The sequence below is a fragment of the Acinonyx jubatus genome, chromosome A2 (assembly GCF_027475565.1).
Source record: "Acinonyx jubatus isolate Ajub_Pintada_27869175 chromosome A2, VMU_Ajub_asm_v1.0, whole genome shotgun sequence".
NCBI classification, from domain to species: domain Eukaryota; kingdom Metazoa; phylum Chordata; class Mammalia; order Carnivora; family Felidae; genus Acinonyx; species Acinonyx jubatus.
In genome coordinates this window covers 127,512,543-127,529,269 of record NC_069383.1, presented here as the reverse complement: position 1 = coordinate 127,529,269, position 16,727 = coordinate 127,512,543, and the positions used below count along the sequence as shown (strand labels likewise).

General features: G+C 42.2%; 1 protein-coding gene across 2 annotated transcripts; it reads right to left on the bottom strand.

Moving 5' to 3' along the window:
• Positions 1-1,008: 1,008 nt before the first annotated feature.
• Positions 1,009-16,447, bottom strand: PROK2 (prokineticin 2). 2 transcript variants are annotated; one of them, XM_027042481.2, is made up of 4 exons: positions 16,255-16,447; positions 12,749-12,874; positions 3,970-4,032; positions 1,009-2,625 (listed from the first exon to the last, which is right to left on the bottom strand). In XM_027042481.2, exons 1-4 carry the CDS (start codon positions 16,348-16,350, stop codon positions 2,521-2,523), a joined length of 390 nt encoding a protein of 129 aa, XP_026898282.1. In that variant the 5' UTR covers positions 16,351-16,447; the 3' UTR covers positions 1,009-2,520. The 2 variants fall into 2 exon arrangements, with proteins under 2 accessions (XP_026898282.1, XP_026898281.1); XM_027042480.2 differs by lacking the exon at positions 3,970-4,032 and having other exon boundaries at positions 16,255-16,405.
• Positions 16,448-16,727: the final 280 nt, after the last annotated feature.

Below are 16,727 nucleotides of genomic sequence, written 5' to 3'. Positions count from 1 at the left end.
GTAGCTCGTAGGTTCTGGCATCAGATCTGTTTCTCTCCCAGCATGGATGGAATTCACACCCGATAATGACATCAAAATAGATTGCTGACTTTAACTTTTCTTGCGCAAATTTTCAGTTTGCCTTACCTTGCAGAAATTCTGGCCTATGAAGTCCCAGTTTCAGGGAGAGAGCGTCCTGAGGAGGGAAGAAACAGCAGCACAGTCTTTATAGTGCAGGAATTTGTGCGTTTTGCGTACAGTGAGCTTAAAGAATCTCCATGGAACATGATTACGAGTTTTTGAAACAATTATTCGAAAGATGCTAACCCTGGTGACAAGTGAAAAGAACACTAACCAAATAAAGCTGTACCTTACAAAGAACGGAGTTAGTTATTCCCCAGTAAAAATAACAATCGAGGGGAGAGGTTAACAAATAGTAAGGTTCTGTTTTTCTTCGAATGGTAGTAGGTGAGTCAGTAGATATAGTTCTGAGTTTTCTACACAAACCTCACATTCCTTCTCATGGCTATACTACGAGCTACCTCTTTTTAGTGATTTTTTTTTTATTGAGTTGGTTTATGTAAAAGCAGAATTTTATAAAAGTCGTAAGCTTTTTAACTTGGGTGAAAATGGATGGTTGACCCAATCAAGTTTTCAGACTTAAGAAAAAGGATGTACCACACATTACAAGAAAACAACATTTAGCGTAACGGCTGAAGTGCCTGCCTCTTCACCCATAATTTCACTTGCTGAAGGCGATGTTTTTCCAACAAACTCACTGAGGAATGCTTCTTGCACACAAACTAAACTGAACCAAAAATAATACTTCTGTGACTAAATATGGTAATTAGTACAGCAAAATCTCATTCATTTATTTATGGGACATGTTAGCCCCCAGGGTAAAGTTACACACAATGTGCAACTGTGAGCGCCGGCTGAATAAGTTAAGTTACTACAAAATGGACGTTTCTTTTTTTTTTTTTTTTGCAACGGTTAGTGGGTTGGCATGGTCAAGTTTACTCAGTTGAACACATTTCATAAGCTGTTTATTTGTTGACGTTGATTCCATTTACAATACTTGGTGGGTTTTGCAAGGCTGGGCCACTGGCATCACCTTAAGGCTATCGCCTCGCATCCTGCCTGACCACTCTTGGTAGACACTGGGTCACTATATGCTGAATCAATACAGTGAAATCCCATGAGTCCATTCCTGATTACAACCAGTTCTGCATATCACAAGTTTCCTTCTTGTTCCAAAACCCTCACCGATTTACACATTGTTTATTTTTTGTACTACCTTAAAATTTCATGCAAACAGAACTTTCCTGTATGTAAAGTGAACACGCAAATACTGTTGGTGCTATTTTACCAATCTGGGGGTCTTTACCCATTTTAGAATGTGAGCTAATAGAAATCTGCTTGTAATAAAAACTGACAACAACTGTGACAAAAATAAGGATATAATATTAAAATAAATCAAATGATATACAATACTGTCATTATTCTGATACAGAATTTTTACACAGCAATATTGATACAGGGACACATGGCAGGATGTCAGGTAACCCATTACAATAGACCTTTTGGTTACAAGTAAAGTTTAAATTACAACTTAATACCGACTTTAAAATGGTAACTAGTGTTATGCCAGATTAAAATTAATACTTCCTCTTCAAGGAACATTTTCTGGAACATCTCTAATTATGAGACTTAAAAAATAAACTTCACAAGAAGAAAAAGAAGTGTAACATATTGGAGAAGTGTTTCTTACTAAAAAACCCAAAAAACCCTAAATCTAGAAATAAGGTCTAAATGGACTTTCCATGCCTTCTGAGCTCACACCTGTCACACAGCGGATCTGAGGTTCTGTCGCATGGACAGGTTCCACGAAAGCTGGAGAGTATGCCCACCTCTGCTTCATCCAGGAAAATTGTGGAGTGTCTAGTTCAACCACACACCCTTTGCTGTTTAAGTATCAGGCAAAAAAGCTTGATTTTCCACACTGATTTTCCCAGCAAGCTAAAGGATATCTAACAACCCTGTTCCCCTCGTTAAAATGCTAGAGGGCCCAGAAGGGAAATGGCAAAGAATAAGTGGGGGCCTTAAAATTCTTTGAGGAGAGAAAAGAGACCAGAGGGTGTGTGTGTGTGGTGGTGGGCAGGGTTGGGGTGAGGGGGTTTCAGACAAAAAAGTTTCTGTAACAAAAGACCAAATTCTTATTCTCCTCATTTCTGTGAAAATGGGTGAGTTACTGGCATTAAAAAAGGCCAGACCAAGCCAAAACACAAACAGGGAAATGAGAACCGGTTCCATAATGCCCCGCACTCTACATTTCTATCCAAAATAGAAATCCTCTTTCAGAAAAAAAAAAAAAAAAAAAAAAAGTCATTTAAACATCAAAGATAGAAACGTTACTTGGATAGCTGAGGAAGCAAGAGCATTTCTTTCTGGCATATTATACTTGTTGGGCACAATCACAAGTAAATAGACTTTACAGACATCATGTGGTTGTTCACATTTAAAGTTTCTACTCTGAAGTGATTACTTTCGGGCTAAACAAATAAATCGATTAAATGAAGTCCGTAAACAGGCTAAGCCCGGCATACATGGACATGTGTGATGCATTCTCCGCCCAAAAAATGGAACCTAAGATAAAAGAAAAAAACTGAGTCAGAGCAGGAATCATTAAAAACAAAACAAAACACCAAAACACCCAAACACACATAACAAAAAACAATTCTCGAGAAATCTCCGAATAACAACAGCTGGTGCTATATTGTGAACTATTCATCAAGTAATATGCTCAGCTCTTTATATATTATCCTTTTCCATCCTTACAACCACTCTGTGAGGATGACAAATGCTTTAATTATACCCATTTTACAGATGACAGACGGAGGCACAGAGAGATTAGTAACTTGCCCAAGGTCACATACCCAGAACTCGAAGCTTGGCTGGCCACCTGGACCAGAGAGACCAAGCTTTTAACCACCAAGCTACACTGCCTTCACTTCTTCTCATTTTTTGGTCTGTATATCATCCTACTAATGAAGCTCATTAAGGAGGGCATAACATTATGGGCATGTTCACATTGATATAATGAATAAATATGAAGTCACTGACAAGGATCAACACATAAATTCACACATTTGCACACAGATGGCAGAGGGGTCAAAATTCCGGGGGGGGTGGGTGTGGGTTGGAGAAGAACAAAAGAGAAATTAGGGAAGGAGGCAAGCTCGAGTCACAGAAATGGAACAAACCAAGCCCTGGCCTAGGGAGAGCCAGCAGAGAAAGGTCGGATTCATTCCAAGAGTCTTCCAGTGGGTATTTCTCAGTCTTGCCCATGCCACGAATGAAGCTGGGCTAAGGAGGCAAGTGGCATGGTGGTCCTTTGTCTGAGGGGCACGGGAGTACCTCAAAGTACATATTCTTTCTAGAGGCAAAGGACAACATCCATTCTCCCTCCCCTGGGAATCGTGCCCTCTTGAGAATCTGTCTACTTTGCAAGTTATAGCAAGAAACTTTCAGCCCAGGCCTGGAGGCAGTTGATAATCAATGAAATGGGATGGCAGATTACTCCCAGCCAGGGTAACGTGAGAGACGCAAGCTCTTAGAGACTCATGCCTCAGGGACCCTTCTTCGGTTGACACATGGCACAAAAATGCATCCTTTCTGTTTCTCAATTCAGATGCTTTTTCCGCTAATCATTCTAGTGGATTTCCTAATTCTATTCCACCAAAAGAGGCCGCCCCATACCAATTATCTGTCTTGAGGAGGAAATCTCGGATACATCTTCCAGATGCCTTCTAAATAATTTCTTTGCACATAAGAAAAGAAAGACTGTGCAGACAGTGACAGAACCATTCTAACCTTCTTCTGTGGTTGAACTAATAGGACAAACCCAACTGTATGGTGGTCCAACAATGGTCAGGACTGATTATTCTGCGCATTGTCTTTGGGTTGGTACCATGCTCATGTCCTTCTTACCTCCTTTTTCCTTTTTCTTCTCTTCCTCTTTCTTCTCTCCTGCCTTCCATTTCCAAAATGGTTCTGGAAGGGCCAGGGAAATGACTGTGATCAATAAATACAAAAGGAAGAGAGGGAAGCAATAGGAGGGCAGGGTGTGCATGGGGTGAACAGGCAGAGACATCCTTCTGCCTTTTTTTCACAAGGGCCTCATTTTCAAGGCTGCAAGGACAGTGCCTACACGCAGGTGCCACGGCCGTCAGCTCCATGCAGACTTGTGCGCAGAATGGTTCTGTCACTGTGTGTGTCAAAGGGCACACAGATGGCTAGCTCAGTTGTTGGCATGGAGACCATGTCAGAGGAAGTGGGTGCGGGTCGACTGGCTTAGATGATCACATGTGGACCGTATAAGAAGTTAGCACCCCGGACCTTCATCACCTATTCTAGCCCTGAGACTCTGAGCGCTTCACTTTGTCAGACCTAAAACCACTGGCATGGGCCAGAGGTTCTGAGTTGGGGGGGATTCTGTCCCAGAGGGCACATCTGGCAATATCCAGAGGCACTTTGGTTTGTCACAACTTGGGGGAAGGAGTGTCAGTCACATCTAGTGGGTGGAGGTCAGAGAATGCGGCTTAACAGCCTACAATGCACAGCACAGCCTCCCAACAACAAACAACTATCTGGCCCAACGTGCCAACAGAGCCGGCGTTGAGAAAAATGAACACGGGCAGCAATAATGAAGGAAAAGGAGCCGAAATGAGTGAACGAGAACTATAATACACACGTCCGGCTGTTTCACATGGACAACGCCAAGTGTGTTTCTTTCATTCACTCATTCAGCAGTAGTTCAGTGAGGGTCACCAGCACATCCATCCTCGTTCTAGGTGCTACGGATACAGAGATGGACAGGAGATGAAAGGCCTCTGCCGAACATGGAGCTTACTTTTTAATGAGGGAAGACAGGTAACCAGCAAGATAGTTTAAGCTATGAGTAAGTGTCCTCATGGTGCTTACAGTCTTGTGATTTGTCCTTCAAGACACCATGATCACTCTCTGGCCTGTCATGTGGGTTCTCAGTACCCTGAAGAGAGCAGCAAAGGAAAATAACAGTGGAGACCTGCCATGGCCAGGCTTCATAAGGCACTGGGCATCAATGTCACACCAAACCTGTGTGCCAGATTTTTGCCTCATTTTGACACAAGCCAAGTGGCTTCTTCTTTTTTTCAATGCGTATTTATTTTTGAGACAGAGAGAGAGAGCAAGAGAGAGCAGGAAAGGGGCAGAGAGAGAAGGGGACAGAGGACCTGAAGCAGGCTCTGTGCTGACAGCAGCGAACCCGAAGTGGGGCTCGAACGCACGAACCATGAAATCATCACCTGAGCTGAATTCGGAAGCTCAAGCGACTGAGCCACCCAGGCACCCCGTAAGTGGCTTCCTCTTGAGCTGAAGTAATGTGGCTGACTGCAGTCACCCAGCTGAAAGTGGACATGTCACAGACCCAGTCCCACTTTCTTCCAGAGTTTGCTCTTTTCTCAAATACCACCATCCCCCAACTTTGAAGCTTTGTGAAGAAATCTCCTTTGTGAGCACATGGCACTTAGCCTGGTCCACAGGAGACACTGGAGAAAATCTGTGTTAAAGGCCTCTCTCCTGGCAAAGCCCCCACCACAGACTATGTGCCACCTGAAGGCAGAGGGGTGGCCTTCCCAGATCCTGTGGCTTCTGCTCACTCGGCACACCAATGCCTGGCACCAGGCAGGGACCCAAGGGGCTCATGCCACCAAAGTTAGAGATGGATTTACTGCGAAGCCAAAGAGGGTGAGGGCCTTCACTCGTGTGGTTCCCTGCGGGGCTTAGGTAGGGCCCTGGCAGTGTGTTCACAAGGTCATAGGTCTGTGTGACTCTTTAAAAAATATTGTGGGGGGCACCTGGGTGGCTCGGTGGGTTGAGCATCCGACTTCGGTTCGGGTCATCATCTCACAGTTTGTGAGTTCGAGCCCCACATCGGGCTCGCTGCTGTCAGCAAAGAGCCTGCTTTGGATCCTCTGCCCCGCTCTCTCTGCCCCTGCTCTTTGTGCGCTCTCTTGCTCTCTCTCAAAAATAAATAAGACATCAAAAATATTGTGAATTCTTCTTTTTCTTATTGAGGGCACCAACATGGTATTAGCCTAGGCCCAGATCTGCCCTGGCAATCTTAACATAATGATTAGACGGTCTTGCAGGACCTTTTATACCTGTATTCCCTTGTCTCATTCTTATCAAGTCCACTTCCCCTCTTTCAATATCTGTCTTTCTTTCACCCCCTGCCAAGGATATTTTTCTTTTCCTTTTTTTTTTTATCTGCACCTGCCCTTAGCGGGTTTTCCTCCTCCCCTTCCATCTGTGAGCTCATAATGACAAAGAACTCCATTTCTGATATTATACACTTATTAGATACTTGACATTTTCTCAACAGGCCCGTTCATTTCTAGATCTATATATACTGTGTGACAAACTTAATAGATATCTAACAGCCACAGATACATTACAAAGTATACAGAAGATGCATATTCAGAGGCATATATATAGCCAAGGAGCTAACTATTCAGTCCAAATTTGATGGCTTATTTTAGAATTAACTCAATCCGTTTCGTATGGACTAAAATTTCAAACAGAAAATTCTAGAAATAGCCAAGGTAGAACCTTTAGAACTTTCCAGAAGGCATGATTCTTATCCATTTGTGGCATTTTTAAAGAGAAAATAATAGCACTGCCACAAAACAAATGTATTGTTTGTGGTTTCTCTCACAACAGAGTCAGTTTTGCTAAAGAAAGAAACATAAAGAAGGATACATGAGGGTGCCTGGGTGGCTCAGTCAGTTAAGCGTCTAACTATTTCAGCTCAAGTCATGATCTCACAGCTCATGGGATCGAGCCCCGCGTCGGGCTCTGTGCTGACAGTGTAGAGCCTGCTTGGGATTCTCAATCTCTTTCTTTCTCTCTCTCCCCCCCTCCTCTCTCTCTCTTCCCACCCCTCCCCTGCTTGTGCTCTGTCTCTCTCAAAATAAATAAATAAACTTAAAAAAAAAGCATACATGAAGAAAACTGTGGTCATGTCACATAAAAAGCACTAGTCCAATATGGGAGGAATTGGGGGGGGGCGGGCAAAATGGGGAAAGGGGGTTAATGGAACAGTGGCAGATGGTAGCTAGACTTTGGATGGTGATCACTTTATACTTCAGACAGATCTCAAATTATAATGTTGTATGCATAACTTACATAATTTATATACCAATTTTATCTCAATAAAAAAGTTATGTGTGTTTTTAATAAAGCCAGTTTTGTACATTAACTTTTGTCAACAAAAGTACATAGTTCACAAAATTTCAAATAGCCATAGTAGTGCCTAAAATAGAAGCCCAAAATCTCAGAATTTCTGCCACTCCCAGTCTCCAGTTTTAATAATTAGGAAGATCGCCAACGTATTTGAATTGGGACAAGTCTTAAAATGTTTCTTCAATTTTTTTTTGGAGTAAGTATGTATTCATACAACCCTAAATAATGCAATTATTTATCTTCTTGTGAGTAGAGGGTTCACATGGAACGGCACTGTGCCCTCTGAAAGAGTAAAGGAAGACAGGGAATGAGGGGCTTGGCCTCATGGGTTGTGTGGAACTTCACGTGGGTTGGGGAAGCTGTTGGCATATATGCCCGGGGCCTCTGGGTCTAGAGGGGAGTAAAACACTGGCAAGAAGGAAGGGTGGTAAGGATGGGTCTAGGGGACCCACGTGGCTCTCATCTGTGGCAGCCACAAGTACCCCGTGTGGTAGGGAGGACACACGAAGTATGTGCCTGGGTAGCTGCTGGGCGCCTAATACAATGGTGCTGCTGTGTCCCCTCACTGCGTCCTGTGAGGCTAAGTACAATGTAGTGTGAGGCCAGGGGTGCCCGACCAGAACAATTTCCATCTCCCAAACTGTCACAGGGAACATTTGTCATTGTCCGGAGACACGGCTGGTTGTTACAACTGAGAGAGGAGGCTGCTGACCTCTAGTGGGAGGAAGCCAGGGATGCTGCTAAAACATCCTATAGGGTCCAGGCCGGCCCCCACAACAAAGAGCTATGGGGCCATACTGTCAGCAGTATATTTAGTATATCTGTCAGTATACAGACTAAAGTATATTTATGTCCTCTGAGTCTTTCTGACAATGAGCTTGTATGCACAGCCATGATGCTGCCCTGAGGGAGAAAATGTAAATAGTGGCTTCTGACACCTGTGATAGGAAACATGAGGAAATTAATGTACTAAGCTTTCTTCGACCCATCTTCCACTAAATTCTATACTTACATAAGTTATATTTTAGTTAATATTGTTTTAAGAAGTACTCTCTATCCTGAAATTATAATTACAATGTTTTATCATTGTAATTCTAAATTTATCATTTTAAAATAGAAACAGCTAATAATTTTTAAAATCTTCCTTTAAAAAAAAACACAAAAATGTCCCAGGTTTTAACTGGAAAAAAAAATGTTTTTTCAGAAAAGGAAAATATATTGGTCAAGTATTGAAGTGTCATGCCATATATATATATATATATATATGTGTGTGTGTGTGTGTGTGTGTGTATATGTGTGTGTGTGTATATATATATATATATATATATATATATATATATACACACGTGTGTATATGCGTGTGTATACACGTGTATATATACACATATATATATATGTAAAACCCAGAAAACAAAAAACAAAACTGGTACAAAAAAGTGTTAAATATACAAAACAGAGCAGAAACAACTTTTCGGAGGAAACACAGTTGTTTTAAATGAAAAAATAGGGGCGCCTGGGTGGCTCCGTCGGTTAAGCGTCCGACTTTGGCTCAGGTCATGATCTCGCGGTCCGTGGGTTCGAGCCCCGCGTCGGGCTCTGTGCTGACAGCTCAGAGCCTGAAGCCTGTTTCAGATTCTGTGTCTCCCTCTTTCTCTGACCCTCCCCTGTTCATGCTCTCTCTCTGTCTCAAAAATAAATAAATGTTAAAAAAAAATTAAAAAAAAAGAAAAAATAATAAATCACACATTATAAAAATAAAAGTATTAATCACAGAATGATAAACTTCCAAAGCCAAGCAGTAATCAGAACAGGATAGACATGTCTAATCTTTGTCAACTGTGAAAAGTGTTGGTATTAATTAAAATATTAAAATAATGTTTTTCTTTTTAAACAGTAAAATACTCCTTGCAGACATACGATTCGGCAATTCATCCTTAATTGTTAGAAAATTGTTAAAAATGAATACATGTTAAAACTTTCATTTGACCAAATATGTATTTGGAAAACATACACTCTGTCCTTCTTAGGGAGGATGATCTTTTATTCTACTTTTGAATTATCAAATGTAAACTTAAAAACTGTACAATTATAAGATTATAGCCTAGCAGTCACTATAAAGTCCACAAGTTAGTTAATGTATCTGAAATAAAACAGTAAACTGAATCCAGTGACTATCAATTCCTACCTGTAGTTTGTAATTTCATTCATCAAATATTATTCACTTTATCAAAATAAACACACATTTGTGGCTAATGACTAAGTCAAGCCAGAATGGAAAGTTTAAAATTTAAACAGGAGCAGTCTGCACTTATTCACAGTCTGGTGTTTGAAAAACACTGATCCCTGTGACCCTTCTTTAAAAACAAAACAAAACAAACAAACAAACCCCCCCCAAAAAGAAGAAGAAAGAAAGTACTGAACACATCATATTAAAATACAATTTTCTATGCAGTGTCTACATTTTTACCATTTACCGATGAGCTATTAAACTGTAGTCTGAAGTTGAATTCTATATATTACATTCACCAGGAAACATTTACAAACATTTTTTTCCTCAAGTTGTTTTGAATACAATATAGTGTAGAGATAATCTGGAAATAACTAGTTTTTACCAGGATAAGTTAATTCCGCCCAGAACAAATAATAACTCCTGGACCTACTCTAAAAATAGGCCATTGAAATAACCGATGAAAACATATTTTCAAGACAGAAAAGTATCCAGGATGAAAAGTTGTAACACTGAGTTCTAGAAAAACTTTTCAGGTGGGCATCTGAATAGGGGAAAAGTTAAGATCTGACAAAAAGAAACCTTTCTTTTTTTTTAATCCTTCAGTTCTTTTATCACTTAATTCTAATATGAAAACCATAATCTGTCATTAAAGACTTCATTATTAAAACTATGGTAAAAACAAAGTGCAGAGATGTACCTGAGTTTATGGGAGAAGAATGATTTTGTTTACTCTCAGAAATGACCTTGCACGAGACCTGAACTGGAAGTTATCTAGAAACCCAGGGAAACACTATTTGGTTCTCTTTTTTAAAATAACCTCAGATTTGGGAAGCTCATCAAAACTACATAGGATGTGACAAATTCCCATGCGGACACCATTATCTCTCGTCCCACACAAACCAGTCTTGGTTAACTGGAGTACAAAGCGTTCCAACGAAACCGCTTTTGTGGAGGCAGAAGAGTATGGTGATTCACACCACAAAAACACTGGCTGGAGCGTCAGACAGAAATGGGGCCCGGTGTCTCTCTGCGACCTATCACCTTGTGACCTCAGCCAGTTACTGAGTCTCCTCTGAGGCTGCAGGTGGTTGTATGCAGCACAGGACAGAAACAAATGTGCTTCATAGGCACATCTTGTATTAAATTAAAAAAAAAAAGCATATATAACATTTAGTACAGAGTGTGGGGTACGTCACAGCCTTCAACAGGTGGCAACTGTAATTGCTATGATTACAAACAGCAGTTGAGTAGAATGTGTCACTTTCTCCTTGTTTTAGCAAGCAGGCCACGTGACTCCAGTATGCAGGGAGCGTAAGGTTATGCTAACACTGTGTGAGAATGTCATTCTTAAAAGAAAAGGTTAAGAGTAGACTTTTCAATGGCTCAAATGACTCACATGTACAAACGTGGACTTGCCCTTGATAAGGGTGATGAAAAACGAGACATCAATGCCAAGGGTGACTGGGTTGGTGTCACTTCCCCGCAGGGAGTTTGGCATTGAGACAGACAACTAACGGCTTACAACCTTTCCTGTCTTACAGCGGCCAAGAATAAAAGGTGCATGTCATACTTTAAAATGACTGTAAAACCACAGGAGGGATGGTCTACGCGGAACAGGAAGTATTTCTCAAGGAAACCACAGGAAAGCCAAACAGCCTTCAGAGAGACCCAAACAAGTGGAGTCCCTATTACAGCTCACAGAACTAAAACAATCCAGTTTACTGCATTACCTTTACTCTGAGAAAGTCAAAATAGTAACTGTTATATACAACTGTAGCATATGAGGAAGATGGTGGGCCTTACTACAGCTTTCAACCCCAAACTACATGTAGAAGGCGGGGTCGAGTTTGCTTCAAAAACACTCCATCTATTAAAAAAAAATTGTTTTGGGGCACCTGGGTGGCTTAGTTGGTTGGGCGGCCGACTTCGGCTCAGGTCATGATCTCGCGGTCTGTGAGTTCAAGCCCCGTGTCGGGCTCTGTGCTGACCCCTCAGAGCCTGGAGCCTGTTTCAGATTCTGTGTCTCCCTCTCTCTAACCCTTCCCCGTTCATGCTCTGTCTCTGTCTCAAAAATAAATAAAACGTTAAAAAAAATTAAAAAAAATTGTTTTAATGTTTATTTATTTTTGAGAGAGAGAGAGAGAGAGGGACAGAGCACAAGCAGGGGAAGGGCAGACAGAGAGGGAGACACAGAATCTGAAGCAGGGTCCAGGCTCTGAACTGTCAGCACAGAGCCCGATGCAGGGCTCGAGCTCATAAACCGTGAGATCATGGCCTGAGCCGAAGTCAGCTCAATGGACTGAGCCATCCAGGCGCCTGGTCACCCCATCTATTTTAAAACAGGAGTATACAACACGGAGAGAGAATGCTGCAGAAAGACTGAGCTCTGCCTCCCAACAAGCCACCTGGCCTTGGAAACGCCTTTTGATGCTCTGGACTTCACTTTGCTGCTGGGTAAAACCAGGAGGTGGCACTAGGGGAGCAAGTCACTGTCACCTGGTATTGCTGGGGAAGCCTGCCGAGATCCCATCATTTTCAAAGTTTTGATCGGGAAGGGCTGAGACTCTCCAGGCTCCACAGACTTTTCTGCTCCCTCCTGTCTCCTACCCACCCTTTCCTGAAGTAACATAAGTGACAGACCCTTGTGGATGGGACAGTCTACAACACACCCTCTAAAGCACCGTCCAACCCTGCCTTCATATGGTCATACCACTAACTGCTAAAACTGTCCAAAAGTGTTGTTGAGGTCATTAGGATATTTATACTTGAGATAAAAGAATAAACTGGAAAATTAAACGCCATTAACCTCTAGGATTATGAACTGTGTACTGCGTAGACTGAGGGAAAATAGAGGATTTTTAAATTAAGATACAAGGTAACTGTATCATTGATGGTTTTCAGTAAGAGACAAAATACAAAGTTATTTACCTCTGCCTTATCAGTACGTCTGATATTTGTATTTATATTGTCCTAAATAATTTTTAGGCAAATTCATGGTTTTGAAGTTATTTTTATGACATGTTTCTAAGGTCATGAAAGCCACGGTATGAAAATGATTCACAGGGTGAGGACAGTAGAGGACATAGCTGGTTATAATGGAAGGAGAGAGGGGACAGGACGTGGTTTCCCGTCGTCACCTTCTCTCACTTGTGATTTCAAGCACATTACCCTGGGTTTCATGCCATACAGGCCTTGCCGGGAGTTGAGTTACCACAACGTAAGGGAACCACTGAGCACCTGGGTATATATACTAACTTTACGAGTCAGCGGATGGCAGCTGTCTCCCACTTTGCCCATAGGTGTGCAAATCCTTATGCTCTTAACCCAGATACTAACAGCACAGCACATGCCTCCACCACACTGGGGGTCCTTGTCGCAGGCCTGAAAAGTAACAGACAGACAGATAAATACAGATAGCAGGGAAGACTCAGGCTAAGGAAATCCAAAATTAGCAGTAAAAAGGGCTCTTTAAATATCCAACCACTAGGATTTTAATACTCACGCATAAAAAATAACTGTAATCTTCATTTTCTTGAACATATTTAGAATAAAATCTGATCAGAAGAGATTTTCCTAGTTTAAAAACAATGGCCTACATAATGGTCCACACATTATGAAAATCTTAAATCAATACACATAGAAAATGTTATGTGTGTTAAAAAACGCACATAGAAAATCACCTCTCTTTTCTAGGATTTTGTGGCTGAATTGGCTTTGAACTTGAAAAACGAGGCTACATTAGTCTTATACCATACATGGCCATTAGGAACTACATAAATTGAATCAAAAGATTTTATGACTATTAACTGCAGAATACGTTGGGCCCAATTTTAAAAAGGGATTTAAGTGGTCTCTAAATCTGGCATGAAATGCTCCAGACCCATAAAGGCACTGATGTAAATTTTAAAAGTGCTCATTCTCCCTTTCAAATATTTGCATTTTGGTTCATGAGACTTGATGTTTCTCACACCACTGACTTGATTTTCACCATTTCCTCTTTAAAGAAAGAAATTTCATGGGTTGGGGATGGACAAACCAAGACTTTTGTCTTCTGTTATGCTTTTTTGGGGGTAAGTAACCTACAAAAAGGAAATTATTGGCTTAGGATATACATATGTGTACATTATAAAATCAGTGGAACTATCCTTTAAGATTTATCCGATTTAGAAATGCAAACGACAGATACACTTATCAACAATGATTACTCAGGCCATCTGTTCCCAATATAAAAATTGTAAGTACAAGTAATTAAAGAATCAACTATGGAGACATTTTCATACTCTCTCTAAATGGAAATAAATAATGCAGTCTAAATTTATTTGCATGAAAATAGATCTAAAGGACAATCGTTCCTTCCTAGAACCAACAAAAAATAGGAAGCTTAGTTTGAGTGGTGTGCAATACTCTGTTTTGCTAGAGCTAAGGTAAAACATACTGTACTGTATGTGTAAGAAACTAAAAAGTCTACAATTTAGACAGAAATTCAAATTTTTTACATTTACTGGAAACAACTAACGCACTCCTCCGAAGTTCTTTTTCTTCAATGTTTTGGGGCCAGTCCCAAGTTCTCAAAACATAAATATATGAGCACACCCTTGTTTACTATTTTTCTTTAAAAACTACGAACCATCTAGCTCCAGGGTTGGTTTATTTCCTTCATGAGAATTTTTTTCTCATTCTATTTAAGGCAACTATCTGATCAAAAGCTACAGTTTTCACTTCCGACTGTTAGGACATTTATATGAAAACATCCAAACGTTCCTATTTTCCAATTTTTATGCGTTTGCCAGAAATCACGTACATGTGGCCTTTACATTCCATAAATGAGAGGTTCAGTATGTGATCTTTTCCAATACGTTCTTAACAAATCTATGTGGAATATAAATCAATTTCAAATGAACGACATATATTACAAAAAAAAAAAAAGTAAATATTTAAGGTGGAGGTTTCAGGCAGTATTTTATATCAACAGATGCCCAAGACCCAGAATTCTGAAGCCCCACTAACCCTTTTTTATACGACAATCAAAAGCCAGCCAAAATCTTTTAAAAATTCAATCAATCACTTGGATGTTTAACATCCTGAAGACGAGAAGTTACTAAGTTTTTCATTTGGCTCCAGATGGTTCCTGTCATGAAGACATAACTACATTTTTTTATTGCCATGTCGCTTAGAGAAAATTTTTTAAAAAATCACTGAGGTAAAACAACAACAAAAACAGTATATGTAAGTCCACGCTAAACCTCTCTAACAGATAAACATTCAGTGTGATAAAATTTCATTTTTGTAACAAAAAACTTCAGTTCTTGGAAATATTCACAAAGAACTGCATAGGTTTATGTATTTTTAATTAGACAGCTGTTGCCTAATGCCCCGCATCCTTAACCCATTGCAGATCTATTCAAATAGTGTTGTCCTGTGAATGGAACAAAAAGATACTTATATTGCAGAGGAATTCTGGGCTCAGAGGATTAGGGAGAAATTTAAAATGAGCCAGCAGGGGAAGAGGGGAAAAAAAACCCAATCATGTTCCAACTCATATATTAAAAAGACCTGTAAAAACTTTTTTTTTTCCAACCACACTGACAAAGCTATTCAAATACATTTTGTAAAAACCTCTATTTTAATAAATACCACAATGCTTATAATACGTATTGGATATAACCAAATACTGTTACTGTGCAAGGTCTTTCAAGATGCTATAAACCCTATTAACTAACTTGGGAGAGTGGAGCTTTATTTTCTCAATACAATGACATTTCCCTCAAATTTAAATATTTCATTACGCATCATCTGTTCAAACATAAAAGGTTTATTGAAATCCCATGATGTGCACTTAGATAATTGAAGTAATTTCATGGAGGTGTTAAGACTTAAAAAAAAAAAAGAGTAAAGCAGGTGAACAACCAGGAAACGGTAGCGGTTTTGCATTGTTGATGTTAAAATAGACAAGATTTTTAAATTTTGTACTGTAAACTCATCCTTCGAGTCCACCCAGAGAAAACTGTTGGTAGGAGCAGGAGAGAAAACTGAATCAGCTCCTACTTCCAAAAATGATGAGGACAACTTCTCAAAGCTGAAACTAATACCTACATTGCAACCTACTCCATAATTATGCCGGGGCACTGGAGGTGCTTTATCAGGAACTGGAAATGGAGAACTTTTACAAGGAAAACCTCAAGACGCTGGGGGGGGGGGGGGGGGGAAACCCTGGAAACAGAAGGAAGTGCCCCCATTGCTTTTCAAAGCGCACACATGGCCTCGGACCAAGTTATTTCTAAGGGTTTCTGCGGAGGAAGCCAGACGAGCAAATTCCTTGACAAGTCTCAGGATTGGGGGATATTCGTCTTGCCCCTTTGCATTTCAGAAAGGGCCTCGCAAATTGTAAGGTTCGAGGCTGGAACGTCTCAAAGAAGTACTAGAGGAGACTCTGAAAGCAAACTTCTTTCAGCTTAACAGAAAAACCGACCAAACTCGAGGAGAGAGCTTGTAAGGAGATCGGACGGAAACAAGCGGGAGAAGGTGGTGATAAAGGAGGTGGGTAACACTTCGCTTTTTCTTCCAAGGCGCACCCAATGTCCCGGACCGTCTGCCGCTTTTGGAGCAGCGCACCTCTCCCAGCGCGCCAAAGGGCCACCGGGGCAGGTGTCCCTGCCCGGGGCGACCCTCCCCGTGCCGCTCCCCTCCTGACCCACCCCCCCACCCCCGGGCGCAGCGCGGGCGCGCATCCCAGGCGGACAGGTGCGTCCGGGGCCGCTTACCCCAGTGATGACGGCGGCGTCCCCGACGGGGGGCGTGAGCAGCAGCGGCGGCAGCAGCAGCAGGAGCAGCAGCGGGGCGCAGCGCGGGCCCCTCATGGCGCCCTCGGGACTGCGCGGCGGTTGGGGGCAGTTGGGGGGCGCGGGGCCGGGGCGCGCTCGCTGGAGCGCGGAGCGGCGGGCGGGCGGGCTGGCGGGCGGCTGGCGCGAGCCTGCGGGCCGTTATAAAGGCGAGCCCCGCCGTGACTCACGCCGGCGCCCGCCCGGCAGCACGCGCTGGGGGCACGGCGCGGGCACACACCCCACGCCCCACGCGCACACGCGCGCCCACCCCGGCCCGGCGGCCCCGGGACGAGCACGTGCCGGCGCGCGACTCCCCGCGCCCCCGCCCCGGGCGCCACGCAGGCAGAGCCCCCCGCGGGGCGCCCGGCTCCCGGCCCGCGCCTCGCCTCCAGCCCGCCGCCGCCTCTCACACG